Source organism: Theropithecus gelada, chromosome 3 (assembly GCF_003255815.1).
Source record: "Theropithecus gelada isolate Dixy chromosome 3, Tgel_1.0, whole genome shotgun sequence".
Classification (NCBI taxonomy): Eukaryota; Metazoa; Chordata; class Mammalia; order Primates; family Cercopithecidae; genus Theropithecus; species Theropithecus gelada.
This window is the reverse complement of record NC_037670.1, coordinates 81,157,781-81,181,236: the sequence shown is the minus strand read 5'-3', so window position 1 is coordinate 81,181,236 and position 23,456 is coordinate 81,157,781. Positions and strand designations below refer to the sequence as shown.

The 23,456-nt window shown below is 40.4% G+C and overlaps 1 protein-coding gene across 1 annotated transcript in view; it reads left to right on the top strand.

Moving 5' to 3' along the window:
- Nucleotides 1-4,846, top strand: part of ITPRID1 (ITPR interacting domain containing 1) — a 134,664-nt gene extending 129,818 nt beyond the window's left edge. The window contains exons 12-14 of the mRNA XM_025380205.1: nucleotides 3,017-3,144; nucleotides 3,901-4,012; nucleotides 4,480-4,846. Coding sequence (XP_025235990.1) covers nucleotides 3,017-3,144; nucleotides 3,901-4,012; nucleotides 4,480-4,791 — 552 coding nt within the window. The 3' untranslated portion in view covers nucleotides 4,792-4,846. The remainder of the gene's footprint in view (nucleotides 1-3,016; nucleotides 3,145-3,900; nucleotides 4,013-4,479) is intronic.
- Nucleotides 4,847-23,456: the final 18,610 nt, after the last annotated feature.

Genomic DNA, 23,456 nt, shown 5'->3' with positions numbered 1-23,456 from the left:
GTTTTAGAGAAAAATAAAGGTATACAAATAAGGAAAAGTAATATGAGCATATTGGAAGTGAAAATTCATTGTCTTTTGGTGATGCTGCTCTTACCATTGAAGTTAAAGTTTGTTTCAATGGGTTTTGGTCAGTACAGCAGAACTTGCATTTGGCATTTAGGTTATAATCAAGCCTTTATATTGTAAGAAAAAGAAAAAAGAAGAAGAAGAGGGAGGAGGAGGAAGAGGAGGAGGAGGAGGAGGGGGAGGAAACATTCAAAACATTCTGTTTTTGAGGAGTTTTATTTATTTATTTTTCTTACCTACAGTTTTCTTTATTATGAAATCATTTCTATACTTATTCTAGGGCCAAAATGTTTTTTTCGATATTTCCAAATGACCAGAAGATGGCACCGTTTCAGAATCTTCCGCATCCCTCCCTTCTCAGAGAACAAACACTCCATCAGTTATTCCCAAACCCAAGCACCCCAATCTTATGCCTTTCAATCACAAAAGGCTGCCCCAAAATAACTAGATGAGCATAAAATTCAGTGTTTATGATGTTCAGCCTATTTGAGCACCACACTTCCATGACCCTGGCGTCACTGTCCCTAGAACTTTGAAGTGAATTTGAGCCAGTTGGGAAGTCTTGGTTACCTGATAGGAAGCTACTAGAACCACTCAAACAGCCTGCCACTAAGGGACAAGCAACTTATCCTTGTGTTCAACTATACTGTGGTCCCTGCTGTGACTCAGATCTTAGAAGAAAAGAAATGAACCAAGAGACTTGGGTTTGAAATCTAAGTGCTACTTTTTGACCACAGACAAGTTAACTAGCCATTCTATGTCAGAACATGTATCTATAACAGATGCCCTTCGTGGTCTCCAAGATCTTTTCTGGTCTTAAGAGCCATAATCTAGCATTCCTGCCAACATCAGTATCGCTTCAGAGATCCCCTAACTGGTTCAAATTCACTCACATTGATGCAAGAGTAATTGGGGAGCTTTACTATGCAAAATATGTTATTCAGTATAAAAATTAGAGGATAGAATCAAAACCAAACTCCCAAAACAAAATATGGAGAGTTTTCAATATAAAAACATTACTCTTAGGAAAGTATTTTCATTATGACAATTCTGGTAAAAATAGCCATCAGGCTGCCAGGATGTTGGCCATGTGGTTTAGAGAGGAAAGGTAAGCAATCTGGGACTTCCTAGAAACAGGGCTAGAGGAGTCCACCTAGCTGTAAGGTTGGTCTCCATGGAAGGAGGAAGAAGAGAAAGTTAAAAAGAGCCAGGCTGCAAAATCAGTTTCCTTTAAAGAACATCACAGAAGCCCCACAGCATGTTCTCTGTTCCCATCTCATTGGCCATTGTCTCTGCAAGGAATGCTGGGAAATATATATTTTTTTAGCTAGACACATGGCTGCCTCTAAAGTATTCTTGTTAACAAGAATAAAGGGAAAGATTGTGAGTAGTCAACTAGCAGCCTCTGCTGAGCTGATTTTGGGAAGGGGTCCAAGCCTGTGGGTCGGACAGAGATGGCTTTAGGGCCCAACAAGCATTAATATTACTCAAATTCAGATGGTTAGTGGCCCTGGAATTCTGGGTCATGGATTTCAAAGCATGATCCAACCCAGGATGCAAAACAAAGGGGATAGCTGGTAAGAACTCAGCAAGTCATCAGAGTGCCAGCAAATGGACTGGGCTTGGAGGTGCCAAAGGTAAATAGCTTTAGTTAAAGCCATGAAAACAGATTGTGTTCAGTAACTACTGACAGTAGGGGAAAGAGCTGAGCTCCACTTCAATTTGTGCAGAGGTGATTTGGGTATTCTAAAGAGAGAATAAGGGAGGGTGGAGAGTAGGGACTCAGTAGAGCCAGAAAAGTGAAAAATCACAAAGAATTGGTCCATGTCAATGCCATTAGACCAGCTGTGTTTGTGAGCCAGCAGTAACTGAAGTTAGGATTCTGCCCTCCAAGAGACTGGGGACAGAGGCCCAAACCTTCCAGATGATTACATTTCAAAGGAATGGCTCTCAGGTCCTTGAGAGAGACGCTTGTGAGTTGTAAGAAATACATATTTACAATTATAATCAACTTTTAATAAATCCTCTCAGAAAGGGCCTATGCCAGGTGTTGGCAAAAGCAAACAGTAAATTTTCCTGGCAGCCTTCAGATTTCTCAGGCAGGCTTTTTCATGGGGAATGGGGAGGCTGAGGTCATCCCAGGGACACAGCCCTGGTCTGCTGGAGCCAGACTGGAGGGTGGTCAAGTCTGTTAGTGGAGAGTTCCGAAGTTCTCAGGGGCTGCAGGAATATATTTAAATTAGAAAACCAAGGCAAAGGCACAGCCTGAGAGAGAAAGTCAGATTTAAAGGATGACTACATCGACAGCAATGGGAAGGATTAAAAGGGTAGACGGAGTTCAATTCTAGACTCCAACTCCTGGAGATGACAGGATGCCCAACCTTTGCCTGCCTTCCTCAGGATAGGCTTGTTCGGTGGATGAAGCTGATCCTGCAGATTCCAACGTCCAGGACTGTGACTAAGCAGGACTAAGACTAATAAAAATTATTCTAAGCAGATTTTCTTTAATCAAACACATACCAGCTGAACAGATGTGTTCAATGTTATTGATACTCAGAGTGAGGCAGTAGCCAGCACCAAAGTTAAACAAGATTAAACAGACTCAACTTCTCACAAATCCTTATGCTGGCCCTTCCTCTCCTCTCTTCTACCTACATCCTTGCATCCCTACATCACCTAGGCCTCCAGAATGCCTTCCAGCCTCTGGGACATAACGATTGTCACCCAAAGGCCACCCAACAACAGCTGCCCTTCTGTCCCAGATGAGCACTGTCACTAGTTGTTTTGTGAACCCAAATATTGGGCTTTTCCTATTCCCATCCCCTTAAATTAGCAGTAGGGCCTGTTTGCGAAAAAAGTGAGCTCAAATGGGAAGACAGGCTCCACCATGGTGAGCTCTTGCAGAAGATCGGAAAAGACTTTCTTCTCAGTTCTTTCTCATTGTTCTCAGTGCACAGTCCATGAGATGGAAGCCGTGAAGACGATATGCCAGAGTTTCCGGGAGTATTTAGAGGAAATTGAACAGCACCTTATGGGACAGCAGGCCCTCTTTTCCAGGGACATGTCAGAGGAGGAAAGGTAATTACCTAAGGGAGCCATAAAAGTAAGTACCAGCCCACACACCTGGAGCAAGGAAGGTAATCAGGGCAGGACAGATGAGCACCCTGGAGCAGAGCTAATGAGAAACCGGCCAGCTTTTCCTTTGCTTTCATGGTCTTGTTCTTGCTTTCTCTGTGGGAGTCTGTGAGAGCCATTTGCTAGATAGCAATACTTATTCCTTAAGTCAAGGGCTATTGAGAAGGTCAAAAGGCAGGCAGTCAGGGACATTGCCAGCAGGATGTCTTTAATCAATGGGATGGGGCTCGTGCAAATGCAAATGTGAGGAGTTAGAAGAGTTTCAAAAATCTGCATTATTTTCACATAGATTGAAAACACGTCCCAAAAGTAGATTCGTCATTCATTGCCTGGGGCTGGGGATGGAAATCGGGTTTAACTGTAAAGGGAGGGGCATACAGGTTCTTCTTGGGGAAATAGAAGTGTTTTAAAACTGGATAGTGGTGATGATTACACAATTTGGTAAATTTATTAAAAATTATTAAATTGTGCTCTTAAAACAAGGGAACTATGTTATACTGCAATAGAGTTTATTTTTATTTATTTATTTATTTATTTTTTAAAGAAGACAACCTTAGTAATGTCTGCAACTGACACAAATAAAGATGACATTCTCTTTTAAGAAACTGCAAAGGAAGAACCTATATTATGAAGAGACAATGGAAGAGTGCACCTGGGAAGGATTGTTAAATTTGGTTGTTTTCTATTATTTACTTGCAGGGAGGAGGCCGAGCAACTGCAAACGTTACGTGAGGCCCTGAGGCAGCAGGTGGCAGAGTTGGAATTTCAGTTAGGAGACCGGGCTCAGCAAATCAGAGAAGGGATTTTACTGGTATGGGTGATGGGGTGTGGAGTTTGACTGTATCCAGCCTACCACAGGAGAGGTGCATTAAATGAGAAACCCAATTGTGCAATCATTTCAGAATCTAGGTTTACATGCCAACGCCTTCATTTTAAGTATACAGAGAAGTACTTTGGTTTGCTCAAGGGTCCACAGCCAGCTGATGGTGATTCTGCATCAGAATTCAGTTCACCTGTCATGCCAATCTTCCCCCTGCCCTGTGCATCATACAGAAGTCTTATTAGCCCATTTTCCAAATAAGAATAAGAATCACAGGCACAGTGAAGCTCATCTTTGGAGCCAATATAAGCTAAGTCACTATCAGAATCTGCTGCTGGCTGGAAGAGCCCATTCTAGAGAACTGACCACCTCATAATGCCTAGCTCACAAGTTTAAGTAAGCTGTTTGGTGCCAATGGGATGTGCTGTTTATTCTTTTCCCTCTTGTTTTCCTTTTAGCAGCTGGAGGTTCTCACAGCAGAGCCACCTGAACACTACTCAAATCTGCATCAATATAACTGGATAGAAGAAAGCAATGGCCAGACTTCATCTTCTAAAATCCACCCAGGCATGGTCCCAAGGACTGTCTTTCCTCCCAGTGATGGCCAGCAGGCTCCCTGTTCAGGTGGGACCCAGTTGGCTGCCTTCACTCCACCCACTTTGGAGAACAGCACCAGGATGTCTCCTTCATCATCAGCTTGTGCAAAGTTAGGTCCAACCCCTTTGTCAAATTGTCCTGTGGGAGAAAACGATACAGATGTCTTCCTCTAGATCAGAGCAGGTTTGATAACCTTCATACAAAATGTAAAGGTCCAGAATAGATGTAGCAAGGAAATTTCAATTTTCCCCAAGGAGAAGGGTCTGCCAACCCATTGTCAGCTATAGCTTTCATATTCTACCCTATGGTTAAACCCAAGAGGAGTTTAGAATGCTTTAATATTCATTCAATATAGAATAACTGATCACCTAGTCTGTCCCTGGCACAGAGTATGCAGCAGTGACTAAATAGTATACAGTCTCTGCCCTGCTGGAACTTACAGTGTGGTGGGGGAGATAGAATTGCAAACAAAAAGTATCTGAGACAGATCTCAGTCAATATAGAAGTTTATTTTGCCGAGGTTAAGAATATACACCCAGAAGACAGGTCTGTGCCTTTCTCCAAAGATGATTTTGAGGACTTCAGCATTTAGCGGGGAAAGAGCTGCTAATGGGGAAAGAGGAAGACATTTTTAAAAGGTGTGGGTACGTAAGAGGCAAACAGTCGCCTTCTTTTGGGTCTGATCAGCTTTTCTCTATGCGAGAGGGGGAAGAGGAACAGTCACTTACGCATTCATCTAGCTCAGTGGATCTGCGATTTTACAGAAGGTAAAATAAACATAGGGCAGAGGAAGCAATCGGATATGCATTTGTTTCGGGGGAGCAGAGGGATGGCTTTGAGTCCTGTTCTTTGTCCTGCACCTGTGAAGAGAAGCTATCAATGTACTTTGTCAGGATAAAATTCAACAGAACTGTTTTAGACTAAAGATTTTAGGGCCCACAAGGAGTTTCCCAGTGGGCAAATTGTGAGGGAGGTATGTAGCTTTTAAAAAAATCTTTGTAGCTATCTCATTTAGAAATAAAATGGGAGGCAGGTTGCCTGATGCAGCTCCCAGCTTGACTTTTCCCTTTCACTTCATAATTTGGGGTCCTGAGGTTTATTTTCCTTTCACAGAATATAACATGTACATACATTTATTATTAAAAACTCTGAAGGAAATAACAAGGTTTTATGAGAGAGAACACAGAAGGGAGCCTGATTTAGATTAATGTTCAGACAGTCCTGGTTGAGGAAGTAACAACAGAAGAAGGAAGGAGGATCCAGGCCTCAGAGGTACCAGACTGTCCAAAACCCTCCAGTCAGGCAGCCGGTGGGAGTACCGATGAAGCACCTACTGTGTGCAGACCACTTTTCTAGTGCTGGAGCCAGTCATAAATAAGACAGATGGACTTTCTACTCAGAAAGAGTTGGATGAAGAGTAAGACCGAAAACAAACAAACAAACAAAATCCAACAAGCAAATAATTACAATCCTGAAAAGAACCTCAGAAGACAGTGTGATAATATTGCAAAGGGAGATGTGGCGTGAAACTGTACTGCATTTGTCAGGGTGCTTGTGGAAGGGGAGGCTTTTTGGGTAAGATCTGAATGGTGAGGAAATGGAAGCCAAGTGCAATTTTGCAAAAGAACATTCAAAGCAGAAGCAATGGAAAGTTAACGGGCCACCAGATGTAGAGACAGCCAGTGCTGCTGAGTGTGGTGGGGCATGGGGATGGAGGGAGGGAAAGACTGAGAGGGGGCCGGGCAGACTCTAGGCCATGGCCAAGTCTTTGCACCTGAATCCTTTTTCCAAGGGTAATGGAAAGCCACTGTAGGTTTTCAGCAGGGTCATCATATAACTGATTTATGTTTTAAAGTCATGCTGGCTGCTTTATGGAGAAAGCATCCCTGGGGGCCTAAAGCGAGGCAGAGTGCCCAGCTAGGAGGCTGTTGCTGTCATCCCCGAGGTGAGAAGCAAATGTCCTCAAGTTGCTTCTATCCAGCCTTGGAAGTTTGTGAGGCTCCCACCCCAGTGGAAATGCAGGGAATGGCACACAAAGGCCAGAGGCACTGGGTCTCTAAGGAATGGGGAATAGATGCAGAATGGAATAGTCAGGAAAAGTTGCTGGGAAAAGTAATGCCATGAGGGAAGTTTATAATTTGTATGAAAAGATGGTCAAAGGAGAGGCCACTTCCTAGCAAGTAACCTCAGAAACTAATTCTATTGAAACCACCCACTACTCAAAACCATCTCACGTCCTGTTTGCACTCTTCCTCTTCCTTGCTTTTTGGAAAGTCTTTGACTCAGTGGGGCCTTCCTACCCTTGGGACACCACACTGTTTTATCCATGGACTTACATCCTCAGAGTGTGGACATCCCTGTTCTGTCCTGAATTCTCTTTTCTTTCTCCATTCCTCTGTCCTCAGCGTACACACAGACTCTCTAAGCATCTATGAGCCTGATTCCCAGCTCTCTCCAGTATGCCAGCCCAGCATTCCCTACTGTCCACACGACATTTTGACGTGGAAGACTTGGCTGTATGTCTCACTCGTAGCTAAAGCTGACCTGGTCATTGCCCTGACTCAGTTCATCTTCCTGATCCTCTCCGTAAGTGGCACAGCCTTTCTCCTTGCTGTAGGCTCAGTGCCACAGTGTGCATGGTCTCCTGCCCCTCTACCCTGCCCTGCTCAGTTGGTCAATGACCACACCAGTGCTGAGTGTACTACCAAAAAATATCTCCCAGAAGTCCCCTCAGAACCAATTACCTGGCGACAGCGCAACATAGGTGCCACCTAACAGCCTCCAGCCGCTTTCTCTCCAAACTGCACTGGCCTCTGCCAGATTGGGCTCCCTTAGCCACCAAGTGGGTCATATTTCCCGGACCTACAGTGAATACCCAGAAAGTACTTTTAGAATATCCCAGAGAATGAGAGAGAAATCACCGGATCATACTTCCCAGAGCAGCCTTCCACCAGAAATGAAAGTCCAGGCCCTGGAGTTATTATGCCCCTCTCCTCGCCCTTCACTGCCTCATTCCTTTTTGCCACATCCCCATCTTGGCTCCTATGTCATGGCTCAGCTTCCAGCCAAATTGACTCCTGATGCATTGCGTTTCTGCCTCCAAATCGTTTCCCTTGCTAAACTCCTAAGCTTTTTACTCTTTACTCAGATCTGGCTTTTGACCTCCCCTTCTCCACGTAAACTCCAAGCTCTCATGCACTTTATCCCTTGCTCCTTCCCTGTAATGCCTACGGAATGAAAAGGAACACCTGGCTCTAGGATGTCCCTCACCTGGCAGCCATCTGCTTTACCAGTCTCATTTCCTGCTCTGCCCTCAGATGAATCTCCGATTCTATTCCCCTAAACCACCTCGTGTGTTCCTGCTCCCTCTCCTTTGCTGAAACAAATGAAGTATCTCACCAGTAAGCTCTAGGGCAGACCCCATCTCCTGCACAGGCTTTCCTTGATGATCTGTGGCAGAAGCGATCCTTATTTTTTGAAACTCCTATATCACTTTGCTTTTTTGTTAGGACACTGAAAACCTCCTGTCTTGTGTTACCATTATCCGTGTAGGTCATATCTTCTCCAGTAAACTTAAAGCTACTTGAGGACTGTGTAGCACCCAATACCCTGTGTTTAAGAGAGACTATCTGGATGAAAGTACACACTCCTTTCTTTATCATGTGTGATCTCGGGCACTTGCTCTCTTTACCCTAGTTTCTTCCTCTGTGAAATAGGGAGAAGAAAAACAACATAGAGTTGTTGGACAGAATAAATACAGTGAATCCCGTGCAGTATTTAATCCAATGCCCATCGCATAGTAAGTGCTCAATGCATGTTGGCTGTTATTACAAGTGCACGTACCAATAACTCAATAAATGCTAACTGTAATTACTGTCTTCCTTCTGTTGAAAAGAACTCTGTTAGCGAAGTACTTTGTGCACAAAGAATATTACCTACTGCTTGATGAATGAATGAGATGAGGATAAATTATCAGTCTCAGGAGACAATGAAGAGAATGAATTGGCTATGGTAGAAGCATGGTTGTATGTTGTAGAAGGAACTGAGTTTAGATTGTAAAAAGGGACTTATTTATGGATGGTTTTGATGTCAGAAAGATGACTTCATATGTGATGGAGGAGGGAAAAGACCATTTATTATCTTCTGATGAAGAGTAGCAAATGGAACAAAGGTCTCCAAACATTTCATGGTATTTCCTGTTTTACTCTCCTAATTCTCCAAAAAAGAGCACAGAAGGGAAATCAAAATGTAGAGAGGCTGCTCTATCCCACCCAGGACCTTTGCTATCTTCAGTGCATGATGAACAATGTTTGCTGATGCTGCATCCAAATACCACCCCCGATTCTCAGGCCTTCATGCTCAGACTGAATTACACCACTGGCTTTCCTGATTTGTGTAATAAATGTGTGTGTACACACACTATATACATATATATACACACACACATATATATACATATACACACACACATATATGCATACACATATAAATATGTATGTGTATATATCTCTATGTGCAGGCACACACATGCACACACACACACACACAAAACCTACTGGTTCTGTTTCCCTGGGAAACTCTGACTAATACAGTAAGGAAGAGCTAAGATATAGGGAGACTATCCTACAAAAATACATACTGAGTCCTGCAGTTTATTACTAATAAGAAGCAACTGAGCTCTGGGGTTAAATTCAGGATTTGGGGCTTAAATCCAACTCCATTACTTATTATTTGTCTTGGATAAAGTATGTAACTTCCCTAAGCCTCAGTGTCATCATCTGTAATTTAACAGAGTTAATGTATACAGAGCCCTTTACAGCAAGCCTGGAACATGGTTAGTGCTTAGCAAATGGTAGTAACAAAAGTAGTAACAATTTCTTGAATGTCTACCTACAGGCAAGGGACAGGGCTAAGTGCCTTATTTGCATTATCACTTATCTTCACAATAATCCTGAAAAGTGGGAATTAATCTACCCACACATACACTCACACATACATACACGCACACTCATTCAAAAAGACTGTAAGTTGTCTAAGCTCTGGCAACTATTAAGGGATTGAGGTGACTCTCTGATTTCTTGATTTGTTAAATCAGTGGTTTGTCATGGCTCTGCCAAGTTTTGGGGCTTACGTGGTGCCTACTGCTAGGCCCAAGTCAACCAGAGGAGTCCTGCTTCTGTCTGCATTATACATTGAACATTAGCAGAAATTTATTTAAAAAAAAAAAAAGACTCATTGCTATAGAAAAGTTTGAAAAATACTGCACTGTGCTAATTGCATCTGATGCTTGCAGTCAGGTATCGGTTCTGAGTTGCTTTCATACAAGGAGATGAGTTCTGCCACATAGGAATCCTTTGAAACCATCATCCTAGCAACTCTTAGCTTACTACTACTTGCCCACTGCCAAGAATAATGGCAAGAGTCCTTTTGCAGTTCTGTAATCTTACTGTTCCATTATGAAGTCCCAAGATCCTGTATTCCCTTTTTTGTCTTATGCATTGACCATATTCAAGATGACTATATTCAGGAAAATCCAGATCACATATTTGAAAATAAATGGTATCATTGTACTAAATATTTGCAGAAAGTTAACATAGCAAACCTTTTAATTATGAGACCAAACTCAAGTTTGGAGTCATCTCATTTAAATGGAAATGAAAAACAAGACAAAGTAAAGTCACACTATGTGATTATTTTCAAATTTAGAAATTAGCCAAGGGAAAATGTGTCCCCTTCTACATTAAAGCACAGGGTCCTACCCTGTATTAATTTCATTCCATCCAGATTCCATTTCAGTATTCAGAGCCAAAAGCGTTGCATAGGTAGGATCAATTTGAGAAACAATACTTGGAAACTCAAGTCACATCTTTTCCTTGATTTCGTTATGCACGAGTGAAGACCCAAGTTGCATCGTGGAGACAAAAAGATAAAACCTTGAAGCTTGCTCTGAACCACAGTGTATGCATAGGCCATGTAGATTCGTTTTTTAGGCCACAGAAAAATATTCCCCAGAAAAATGTCCATTAGGTTTTGTTTATTTAGCAGATATTCTCTTATAAGTGAATTACTCTCTGCAGAGCTGGAGCCCTTTTATTTTTTCTTCAAAAGCGAATAATTCTGCTAAAGATGAAAAATAAAATCAAAAGACTTTTTGAAGACACAAGACTCTGGTCTGTTGTAATTGTTTTTTCTTTGTTGGGAAAATAATCAGTTTTCAGGGTGTAACACAAGTCAAACAAATAGAACATTTGTAAAGAGGTTAGAGGATCGAAGTGGTGTCCCTTTGAGAAGAAAAATTTCAGAGTATTTTCATGTGGAATGGTGAGTTGCATATATAAGTTCAAATTGTAATTTAAAACAACAAATAGTTCATGATGTACAAGAATTGTAGGTTATTAAAAGCCTTGTTAAATTGTTTTTCTTGAAAATTGAGAGAACAGGAACAGAAGCCAAAATATGGATGGCACCCTTCTCTAACCCAAACTCAGCCTCTAATTGCCTAATCTTAAAACACTGGTAGATCAGAGGTTGGTACGGGGTGCTTCCTCTCAGAATCTGTCCCCAATTAAGAAAAGAAAGAACCCTTCACATCAAGAACGATTTCAGATCATAAGAATCAATTGAAGATTTTTCGTTTTTGAGTACTTTAAGAACTCAATGCCATCCAGTGCTGCTAATCCCCTCCAAAACTCAGAGCCAAACCTTATCTTATTCATTCACAAGGAAAATGAAAGAAACCATGTCCTCAGTGTACCAATGCTTTATTTATTCCCATGATCATCTAGTAATTGCTTGTTTGCTCACGGCAATCTACCAAAGTCACAAGATATCTATATTTTTCTTTTTAAAAACTGAAAGTATTTGGGGATATTTTATGACTGTGTAGTTGATAGGATTTAAGAAATGATGTTTCCTGTATTCTCTATCCCCAAAACCAAGTGTGTGTGTGTGTGTGTATGTATGTATGTGTGTGTGTGTGTGTGTGTATATATATATATCTATATTTAAAGTCACTTGTTTCTACTTTGGATAATTTATATCCTTCTATGGACATGGATAGGCATTTGTCAAATGCATTGCTTTGTTAGCAACTCCTATGAATAAAATGAATAATTTACTTACATTTTGTGTTATATGCTGTGCTGAAAGCTGTTGAAACTTGTGAACTTCATATTGTTTTGAGGAGTACATTGACACTGATACACTGGAAGGTGAGATTCCCTGCCTGGGGCAGCAGCAGCACTCTGATTCCTGCCCAGCCTCGCTCTTTCCCTGTCTGTTCCACACAGCCCCAAACTCCATCAGCCTCTGTGCTGCTTCTTCTGCCCCCATTGGAGGCTTCAGGGCCAGATAGTGCAAGGGGTAGACTAGGCTATTTGTTTGTCACTTGGTCACTATATGTGTAGACTTTTGTATCTTGTTTCAGAAAACAATTCCCTACTCTCCATTTAATCTGAATAAATGTAGAGCCATACATTTGCTTTCTCTGAAAACTCCTTATTAAAATAGGGGTGTTCCTTGAAACTTCAGTTTCTTTTCTTGTAGTTTGGTGGTCTGCTTCTGAAAAGCTCTATATTGCAAGAAAACTTTGTGTGGCCTTCTGCAAAACACTCAAATCATGTAGAGCTATAGCAGAAACTTCCAACTCTATTTTACTCACCTTTTTAGCTTTCATAACGTCTGATAATAACAGTACCTAGCGGATATAGTTTGGCTGTGTCCCCATCCAAATCTCATCTTGAATTGTAGTTCCCATAATCCCCACGTGTCATGGAGGGACCCGGTGGGAGTTTAATTTAATCATGGGTGTGGTTGTCCTCATGTTGTTCTTATGATAGTGAGTGAGTTCTCATGAAATCTCATTATGGTTTTATAAGGGGCATTTCCCCCTTTTGTTTAGTACTTCTCCTTACTGCCGCCATATGAAGAAGGACATGTTTGCTTCGCCTTCCACTGTGATTGTAAGTTTCGTGAGGCCTCTCTGGTCTTGCTGAACTGTGAGTCAATTAAACCTCTTTCCTTTATAAATTACCCAGTCTTGGCTATGTCTTTATTAGCAGCCTGAGAACGGACTAATACACTAGCCCATTGTCACTTTTCTATAAATGCTTATTAAAATAATTTCCAAAAACTGCTTTTCTGTGTATAAAACAATGTTTGGGGATTTCCTTTGTTTATGATCAAAGAGAAATACCTAAACATATAAACATATATCTAATGTAAAGCCATGGTCTACTATATCATGTAACATTCCCTTTATAAAGACATATAATAGAAATTCTTTTAAATCGCTACCAAGAAAGGTTAGATTGTTTCGGAGCAACTGATTTATTCATTCTGAAAATTGATTTTGTTCCTCCCCCATTTTTTTGTCTGTTTGTTTTTCTGTTTTGGTTTGGTTAAGGAAATCCAAGACTGTTTTGTAGCCCACCTCTGGCTACTGTACATAAAAGGAGCACAAAATTTTTTGAAGAATTATTATTTCTGACTTTATCTTATTTGTCAGCCCTTATTTTTCCATTCTTCTGATATCTTCATCTTTTTCCACCATGGTGTTTTTTATTTTCCTTTCTGTAAACCACCTCAGATCTCTTTCACAGGTCATTATACAAGCCAATTAATACCACATACATATTCATTTAACGGTGAAAATACATATCTAGAGAAAACTAACCACCAGTATCACCATTAGAAAGTCAATCATGCAATACATATTATATATAATATACATATATATGTGTGTGTATATGTATGTATATACACACATATACACATACATATATGTGTCGATATATAGTGTTTCAATTACAAATAAAACACTTAGAAATAATGTTGGTGATGGCTGGGTGTGGTGGCTCACGCCTGCAATCCTAGCACTTTGGGAGGCCAAGGTGGGCAGATCACGAGGCCAGGAGATCGAGACCATCCTGGCTAACAGGATGAAACCCCGTTTCTACTAAAAATACAAAAAAATTAGCCGGGCGTGGTGGCACACGCCTGTAGTCCCAGCTACTTGGGAGGCTGAGGCAGGAGAATCGCTTGAACCCAGGAGGCAGAGGTTGCAGTGAGCCAAGATCATGCCACTGCACTCCAGCCTGGGCAATAGAGCAAGACTCCGTCTCAAAAAACAAACAAAAACAAAACAAAACAAAAACAAAAACAAAAAACAGAAACAGAAATAATGTTGATGATAAAAAGAAATGTGATGAAGTTCCTGGTTGCAAGGGAATCAGATTTGTTGAACAGGGTAGAGATAAGCTCAAGAAAAGGTAATATCAGTAAAAGCCACAAATAGAAATTCAGTACCACAAGAGAGGTATGTGATTGTTAAAAAGTCTATATCAGTCAGTTTTCCACATTCAGAGTCACGTTGATGAATATGATAGCCTGCTGCCTATTCTGAGCATCCAATAAGCTGCTGTAGTTTATAAAACAATGTTAATTAGAAAGTGTGTTTCTACCTAGGATGCATGATATCATTATATCTAGGATATAATAAAGAAAATGTTAAGACATTGCAAAACTATTGACTGCTACCTTCTGTGCTTGATTCACCTGAGAATCACTGACTCCACAGGGAAAGATAGTCTTTGGAAGAAAACTTACATAATTGGGAATATTGGGCCGGGTGCGGTGGGTCACCGCCTGTAATCCCAGCACTTTGGGAGCCCGAGGTGGGCGGATCACCTGAGGTCAGGAGTTTGAGACCAGCTTGGGCAACATGGTGAATCCCCATCTCTACTAATAATACAAAAATTAGCCAGCATTGTGGCACGTGCTTGTAATCCCAGCTACTTGGGAGGCTGAGGTAGGAGAATCGCTTGAACCCGTGAGGCAGACGTTGCAGTGAGCGAGATCCTGTCATGGCATTCCAGTCTGGGGCGACAAGAGCAAAACTCCTTCTCAAAAAATAATTATAATAATATTGGAAATACCATTGTTTCTGTTAATTCTTCTAAGTAAAATTCAGTACTCCCATCACACTTGCCATCTTTCTTCATTACTTCATTAATTCCTTTCCCTCTGCCTACTCCCTTCAGTTGATATTCCCTAAGTCTCTCTCCTTGAATCTCTTCTTTTCCTATTTTTCCTGAGCAATCGCATTTCCACCTTTGATTCTCCAAGTGCAGATGGCTCACATATGCATACATCTAACTAAGACCTCTGCTGTCCGTTCCAAATGGTTATGGTTATTGGAGTCATCATTTCCTTCTCTAAACCAGCTCTATGTGACCTATGCTACCTGTATCAGGTAATACTGTCATCACTTTTACTTTTGTAGGGTGCCAGTCCTTCTGGAACCCTAGTGAGCTGGAAAAGTGATATTGTTCAAGGGCACCCAGACATTGCCTCTATTTATCTACCCTGGAAGGGAATATGGTCCTGCTGGCACTAATTTTGAGTAAGGACCAGAAGAACCCAATATCTACTAAAATTTCCTTAAATGAACATGCAGAGATTTTAGTAAAGATTATTCTAAAGTGATGAGGTTACTCCTGAGTAGAAAAAAATGAAATGAAGCAAAAATTTGGCTGATTCTTAGATCTGGAAGACTCTATTCTCCATAGACAGAAGCATCTCTAACTGTGTGTCCCAACAAGAAGCTCAATACCTGGAAAAAATATCCCAGTAGGCTGTATTTGTTCCCACCTGTGTGGGCACTGCACTTTCAATAAGATTTTGGAACCTGGGCCAATCAGGAACTCATAGTGTTTTTGTGTCTGAGTATGTGTATGTGTCTGTGTTGTGTAGATGTATGTGACTCTGTGTGACTTTATGCATGTATGTGTGCTGGATTTTGTCCTATAAGTGTGTAAATAACCTAAAATGCTACTTACCTTATCCAGAATTCCGAGAATTATCTTTGAATCCTTCCACAGTCGGTAAGAAAATTATATAAAACCCTCAATTCTCTTCCCATTCCTACTTCTACTGCCTTGATTCTGCCATTTTTATCCCACAGCTAGATGATTTCCAAATTCCTCTAGGTGATTTCTTTTCTCTAATATTTATCCTCTGATCCATATTTATACCAAAAGAACCAAAAATCTGATTGTGCTATTCTCTAACATAAAAGTCTTCAATGAGTTCTCATTGCATGCGGGATATAGTCTTAACTCTTCCTTGTCCTACAAATCCCCATGATCCCACCCCTATGTGGTTTTATCCCGTACAAATTCCTCTTCAAACCCTGTATGCCACTTATAACTCCCAGTGCAGGACACTGCTGTGCTCCTCAGTCCTCTATCCAGCTATTGCCTGTTTGTGAGTCCTCTTCATACTCTCCAATTCTCATGGGCTCCTTTTCCTGGCTCTGGCTAGAAAACTGTGGCTTTGGATTCCCTGCATTGTCATGAGCTTCCTGCAGTTGGGTCTACCTCAGGGCGAAGTGGCAAGACAAGAGAGTCTGCAGAGCCTCTACTGCTGTAGCTGCTATCCCCAGTTCCACCACTGCTGCTGCCCTTGCCACCGCGTTGTAATGCCATTCGTTACCGATACATGTCGGGAGTAGGACTGTGATAGCAAAAGATTTCTGCTTTCCAGGGGCTTCTTTCCCAATCCTCTGGCCCGAGAGAGAGTTTGTCTTGCAGCTTTTTCTGTTAGCACCTTTTGCACAGTTTCAAGATTCAGACTGCTCTAGAATTTATGCCAGAAAATATTGGAGGAAATAAAAAAGCAGAAATGTTTCCATAGTTGTTTTTCTTTGAGTTTTTAAATTCTCTCCTCCAGTTGACCTGCTATTATTTACTTTTCAGAGTTCTCAGCTTCATATATTCTGAGGACTTTTCATGGTGCTTAGTGGAAAAGATAGCATGTACTTATGCTGTCATAATCAGAAATGAAATTTGCCCAACCTAATTGTATTTAAGATTCTTATTATAGTAAAAATTGCTGACACTTGCTTACCATGTGCTAATACTGTGCTAAGTTCTTTATATGCATAATTTACCTACCATATTTGGGAATTTTTCAACCATTATTTCTTCAAATATATTTCTGCACGTATTTCTTTGTCTTCTTTTTCCAGGATGACAGTAGCTCAAATGTAATAACTTCTGATATTACCCCCCAGTTCTTTGAGTCTCTGTTCATTTTCTTATCAAACTTTTTTTTAGAATAACAAACATTTCTGGTAAATAGGATCATCCTCATTTTAAAGATGAGGAAACAGAAGCTTACAGAGATTAAGTGATTTGCTCAGTGTCACACAACTAGAAAACCAGGTATGATCCCAGGTTGGTCTGACTCCAGAACCAAACTCTGAACCACTGTCCAGTATAACCGTGGCCAGCTCTGTCATGCAGCCCAAGTTAGGCCAGAGCCACCGACATTCCAATTACAGGTGAGGAGTAGGCAGCAGTCTGCTCTGAAACCCATGTTGTTCTAGCTTTCAGCATTGATTAGGTCAAGTTGAAAGATGTACTTACGCACAGTGTCAGTTGAGATTTAATATTGCTTTGTGTTAGTTATTGGGCAGGTGTTTGTTTAAAGGAAGTGGAAACAGGTGTGTGGGCCCTGATTCAATTACATGATGGAGGGGGACACACTGATCCATGGCCATTTTCAAGGAGAGATGATGATTGTGCTAATTAATCATTTGTCTGTCAGAACAAAATAGAACATAATAGAAAATGATGTTCCAGTTGCCATAAGAATGGGACACAGACTCACATGTCTGGCTCTCCCAACAACCAGATGCAACTGTTTATGATGACAACAATTAAGATGCAGTACCTGAATCCTCCTGGATCATCACATCTGAGATGGCTTGAAGGAAAGGTGCTTTATAAACTTTTGCCAACAGCACAGGACCTCATCCAACAGGAATAGCCTCTCAAAGGAACCTTTCCCTTTAAAGAGATTAATTGAGTCTTTTCAGATCATGAAGATATCCCTGATAAATGGCTGGAAGGGACATTTTCCATTCTGTGGCTTGGGAAACTCAATCTGCCTCACCTGATCAAGACATTCATGCTCATAAATGTGGTATCATAATAATATTTAACTCATTCTTTCCTTTATTCACTTGCCACTCAACAGCCAGAGTGGCCTTTTATAAACATAAATCAGGAACATTGGCCACCTACTTAAGAATCTCCAAAGGCTCTTTAAATCCACATTTAAAATGGAATCTCAACTCCTTGTAAGATCTGCAAAGTGCTACATGACCCGACCTTGCATAGCTCTCTGACCTAATTTCATACCATTTTCTTCCTCCTTTCTCTCACTATGTTGCAACATCGTGACTTCATGGGTGTTCTATTTTCTGAATGTATTAAAGCTCATTTTCATGCCAGGGGCTTTTGCCTCTTTGCATTTGCTTTTCTACTTTTCCCAGATATTCACATTGCTGGTACCTTCTCATTCAGATCTCTGTTCAAGTGTCACCTCTTCAAAAAGACTTCATTGACAATTATATCCAAAACAAGGCTCTTCCTACACACATCTCTGCGCAGTCTATATCCATTGACCCTATTTTGTTTCTTTCATAGCATGTATTATTTGTATTTTTATTTCTTTATTAGCTCTCTCTCCTACTGAAATGTAAGCCTTATGGAAGAGAAACTTGTCTCTCTTCTTTCCACATTTTATCCCCAGGCCTAAAGCACTTCCTGGTACATAGTAAGTTCACAAAGGATTTCATAAGATACTTAATTAATATTAATTAATCAATATATTAACACTAATAAACAATCTCTATGCACAAACAAGGCAGTTCAATCCAACAAGGAATTTTTAGTTTGGCGAGGAAAACTATGTCCTCTCATGCTAGTACCTTGACCTCTCCTGTTGCAAACTGGACTTCTGGGCATCCAGTCATACTTCTTCTACCCTTTTGGTGAATAGCTCGATAGGGGCAAGTTCTCAGGGGAGGGCTGCCCTCAGGGGAAACTTCTAAAAGGAACAAACTCCCACTCAAGAAGCTCTTTCCTTTGATGTATATAGATAATATATTATCTGCAATTCCAAGGGGTTGAACATTAGGAAAAGTGGACATTGATTAATAGTTTACCTCTGTGCAGGACTCAGGCAAATTGGAACAGACCCAGATAAGATTCCTTCCCTGCCACCTGCACTATTGTTTCTGATGGAAAAACCTAAAGATTAGGGAGAAACTACTTTAGCTGGGTGCCCCGTTTTTGTTGTTAGAAACTTCTTTGTCCTAAGACCGGGGACCTGCTTTATAAATTGACATCAGGGTCATCTGATGCTTCAGTGGAAATTACACTTGCTTGACTTGTTATTGGTTAGAGTCAAGGTATTTAACAACTCCGCAAAGTTGGATGTTAGCTAGTAGAAACCTGATAAAATACAAATGACTTTTTATCTAATCACAAATGCAAGTAATATTAACCCAATGAAGAAAACTGAAAAAGTTAAAGTATACCTTATTGGCCTGTGAGAAATTAACTGGTCTTTTATGTAAAGTAGCAATTTTATCAAACATTTGTCTTTCACTCATCATAAAACAAACCTTTCTCATGCTGTCCTTTAAATTAGATTTATTATCTTGCTAGTTCCCTCATTAATGAGTTTAGTAACATTTGGACAATTATTATGTATCTAAATAAAACTATTTTCTAAAATCATTTGGAAAATTATACATTTTACACAATTAATACTGTAATTTGTATGAATAGGTTTGATTATACTAAAAGGAAAATAAATCTGGCATGTAAATCTGCTTAGTTTCTTAGGAAGGAAATTAGTTGCTTTTTAAAGTCAGGTTATTGAGGTGTAAGTCACGTACAGTAAATTCATCCTTTATGGTGTACAGTTCTACAAATTTTGACAAATACATTTAGTCGTATACTATCACCACAAAGCAAGATATAGAATATTTCTATCACCCCAAATGTCCCCTTATGCCCCTTTTTGTTGTCAATACTCAGTTTTAAATCTAGTCCCCTTTTTTTGTTGTTTTGTTTTGTTTTGGTTTTGGTCCTGTGTTTTTGAATACAAGTTCTTTACCAGATATATGTTGTTTACCAAATATTTTCTCCGAGTATATAGACTATCATTTAACAGTGTCTTTTATAGAGAAACTGTCATGACAAAAGTCCAGCAGTGGGTTGTAGGAGTCTAGGCATGAGGGCTAGGGTTGGAGTAGGTACCATTCATTGAAACAACAGAGAAGGAAGACCCCTGTTCTATTAGGGATAGGAGACACGAAGTCAGGAAGAGCATCTGGGCTAAGCATTAGGGACATGGATACTGGGCAGGGGTCTCAGGTGGAAGCCAGTTACAGGAGTAAGCTGAGGTGACAGAAGATGGGGGCACAAGGGTGGTCACACTAGAAGCAGATGGTGACTGATGTCTGACTGACCTACTGGCCTATAGCTTTTGGAATACCCCTTTCTTGTGACTGACTAGGTTCAGGCCCAGAATCTGGGGTGACAGTGGATCCTTGGGAAGGAGGCTTTAACCCTAGCTTAAAAAGTTAGGAGGACTCCATCCTGTGGAATTCCACAGACTATATCAAAGGAGGAATCATTATCCTATGTGACTGTGCATTTCAAGGACTTTCTTCTAAACTTGCTTTGATAATTATACGTTGCTTTGCTAATTTGGATGCAGAACAACATAGTCAGAATATAGTTTAAATATAGTGAAACCATATTTACTGGTTTATTCACTAAATAGCTGTTGACACATACGCTTTGCTGGGCACCGTTGTAGAGTAGGGTCACAACAGGCAAAGCAAGAGAGACAGGTCTTGCTTTCATATGGTTCATGTTCTAGTGAGGGAGGACAGAGTATGAATAGACAAGTAAACAAATATGCAAATAAATGAAATTTCAAATAATGGTGAAGTGCTTTTATATAATCAATAGAAGATAGGATCACGATGGCAGGGGTCATATTGTACTGGCTCATCGAGCTAGGATGGCTCTGCCATTGGGGTTGTAAGCTGAAACATGACTGAGGCAGGTCTCAGTCAATAGAGGTTTTCATTAGCTGAGGTGGAGGATTCATCTAGGGAAAAAAATTAAAGCCACAGGAGGATCTGTGACCAGTGCTTTTTCCAAAGGGGATTTGGGGAACTTCAGTATTCAAAGGGCAAGCAGGAGGGGAAAATAAAAAGAGAAGGAGGACAGGCAATGAGGAAGCCTCACTTTCTTGTGAGGCTCTGATTAGCCTCAGTAAATCTGCATTTTTACATGTGAAAAGAGGGACCAGAGAAAAACTGGACTATATATTATCCCTGCTCAGTAAATTTACATTTTATATAACATAAAGTAAATATGTGAAAAGAGGGAATAGAGGAGATTAGGCTTTTGTGTGACTTTATTATAAATCCAAAAAGATATTAACAAGTATTGGCGAGGCTGTAGCAAAACTGGAACTCTCTTACATTGCTAGTGGGAAAGTAAAGTGGTTGTAGCCACTTCAGAAAATAATTTGTCAGTTGCTCAAAATGCTAAGCATAGAGCTGCCATTTGACCCAGCAATTCCACTTCTGTCTACCCAAGAAAATAAATGTGTGTGTTCACATGAAGACTTGTACATGAATGTTCACAGAAGCGATATTCATAATAATCAAAGAGTAGAAATAACATCACAAATTTTCATCAGCTGATGAATGGATACACAAGATGCAGTCTATCCACGCAAAGGAGTATTCTTCAGCAATAAAAAAAATGAAATACTGATGTCTACTACAACAATGTGGATAAACCTCATAAACATACTGAGTGAAAGAAACCAACCACAAAAAATAATGTATTTTATGATCCCATTTGTGTAAAATGTTCAGAATAGCCAAATTAATAGAGACAGAAAGTGGCTTAGTGGTTGTCTAGGGCTGGAGAATGAGAAGGGAGAATGGGAGTGACTATGACTGGATAGGAGGTTTCTTTGGGGGATGATGAAAATATTATGAATTAGATTATGGTGATGGTTGCACAATTCTGTAAATACACTAAGAACAGTACATTGTTCCCTTTAATTGTATTGTTTATAAATTATATCTCAATGAACTATTAAAAAAATTGAGACCAACATGCAAACACCTGAGGGGCAAGGCGTTTCCAGAGAGGGAACTGCAAGTCTGAGCGCCTGAGGTGGAAGTGAATTTGCTTCATGTTTGGAACAGAGAGGATGTCAGTAAGGCTGAAGTTAGTTGAGGAAGGAGAAGGAAGTAGGGGCCAGTTCAGCCTAAGTCTGTTAAGGCATGGCCAGGAGTTTGGATTTTATTTGGAATGTGATGAGAAGTCACTGGAGAGTTTGTAAGATAGTGACACGATGTGACGCATTTTAAGAGTAGTCTGGCTACCTTGTGGGTATTTACTCTGGGGGCATGAAAGGATGCAGTAAGACCAGCTAGTAGCCATTGCAGTAATTTGGGTAAGACTCAGAAATGCTGTAGATTTTTTTTCTTCTCTTTTTTCTTTTTCATAAGCAAAAAGCAAGGTCACCTTATATTTAGTAGAACGGTTCTCATGAGCCATCCCAGGACAAGACACTAGCCAAAATATTTGACCCACTGTTAATCTTTACTACCCTAAACAAGATACACAAAAAATAATCTGTTAATACTGAAAAGTTTAAGCTACTCTTATATAAATAGTATTTATAAAGGAAGTATTATCCCAATTTAGCATCTAAATTCACTTTTCCCTTCAAAAAGCACTGTCAAGGTAAAATATGGGCCACTTTTTGTGTCTCTGACAATTCTTTCCACACTAATTCCCTGGCTCACAGCAACAAAATGGGTTTTCTTCATCATAAACTACATTCATCAGTTCTAAATTTGGAACAGGAACAATAAGACATCTGCAGAAAAACAGAATTTACATCAGACTCTTCTTGCCCAAGGGGTTATTTGCTTTGTGCAAACTAAAGTGGGTGGCAGAGAATAGGCAGGCTTTGTTAGACCATTACTCATGTAATGAGATTTGAAGTCTGCTATTCAACACAATTTTCAATGGGCACTTTCCCCAGGGCTAAATTGCTGCCTACAGACATTTTGATTATCAAATATAATTTAAAAGTAAAAAAGGACAAAATACCCCTTATTTTCTCTAACCCCTACCCTTTGAGTTTGTCAGTTTATCTAATAGAGAGGAGGTTTGCATATCAGGGAACTGTGCTCAACCTTGGAATGTCTGACTCTCATCTGGGACTCCTCCAGCCTTCCTTCTATCCCGTGACAGGTCCCAAGGTATCTCTCCAGATGCCCCAGATATTTCTATATCAGGAGCCAATCAACCTTGAAAGTAAGAGTGATTTGACACCTTGTCTTTCAGTCAGCCCCAAACATTCATATACAGGCTGAGTATCCCTTATCTGAAATACTTGGGACCAGAAGTATTTCAGTATTTCAGATTTTTTGTTTGTTTGGATTTGGGAACATTTGCATTATGCCAATTGAGAATCCCTAATGTGAAAATCCGAAACCCGAAGTCCTCCAATGAGCATGTCCTCTAACCACTATGCCGGCACTCAAAAAGTTTAGGATTTTGGAGCATTTGGGATTTTAGACTTTCAAATTGGAGATGCCACTGTACCACATGTTCATTTCTCTATAAAACTGAGCCATCCCCCCCCGCCCCCCACACTGGTTACAGATCCTGTTAATCAATTCTAAATCTGCTCCTGTCTCAGTGCAATTTTCTTCCAGGTTCTACCCTTCATAATGCTGTGCATCCTCTTGTGAAGTTTGTTGTGCCCCTAATCCCTTTAACTGTTCATTCCTGTCCCAATTATAGCTTGGATTCTAAAAAGGTTGAAGTATGCATTAAAGTAGATTTGCAGGTAGCTTTAGAACTTTAAGCTCAAGTCCTGTCTCTGAACTGGTATGACACTATCTTACTGATAGGGACAGGAGACAGGG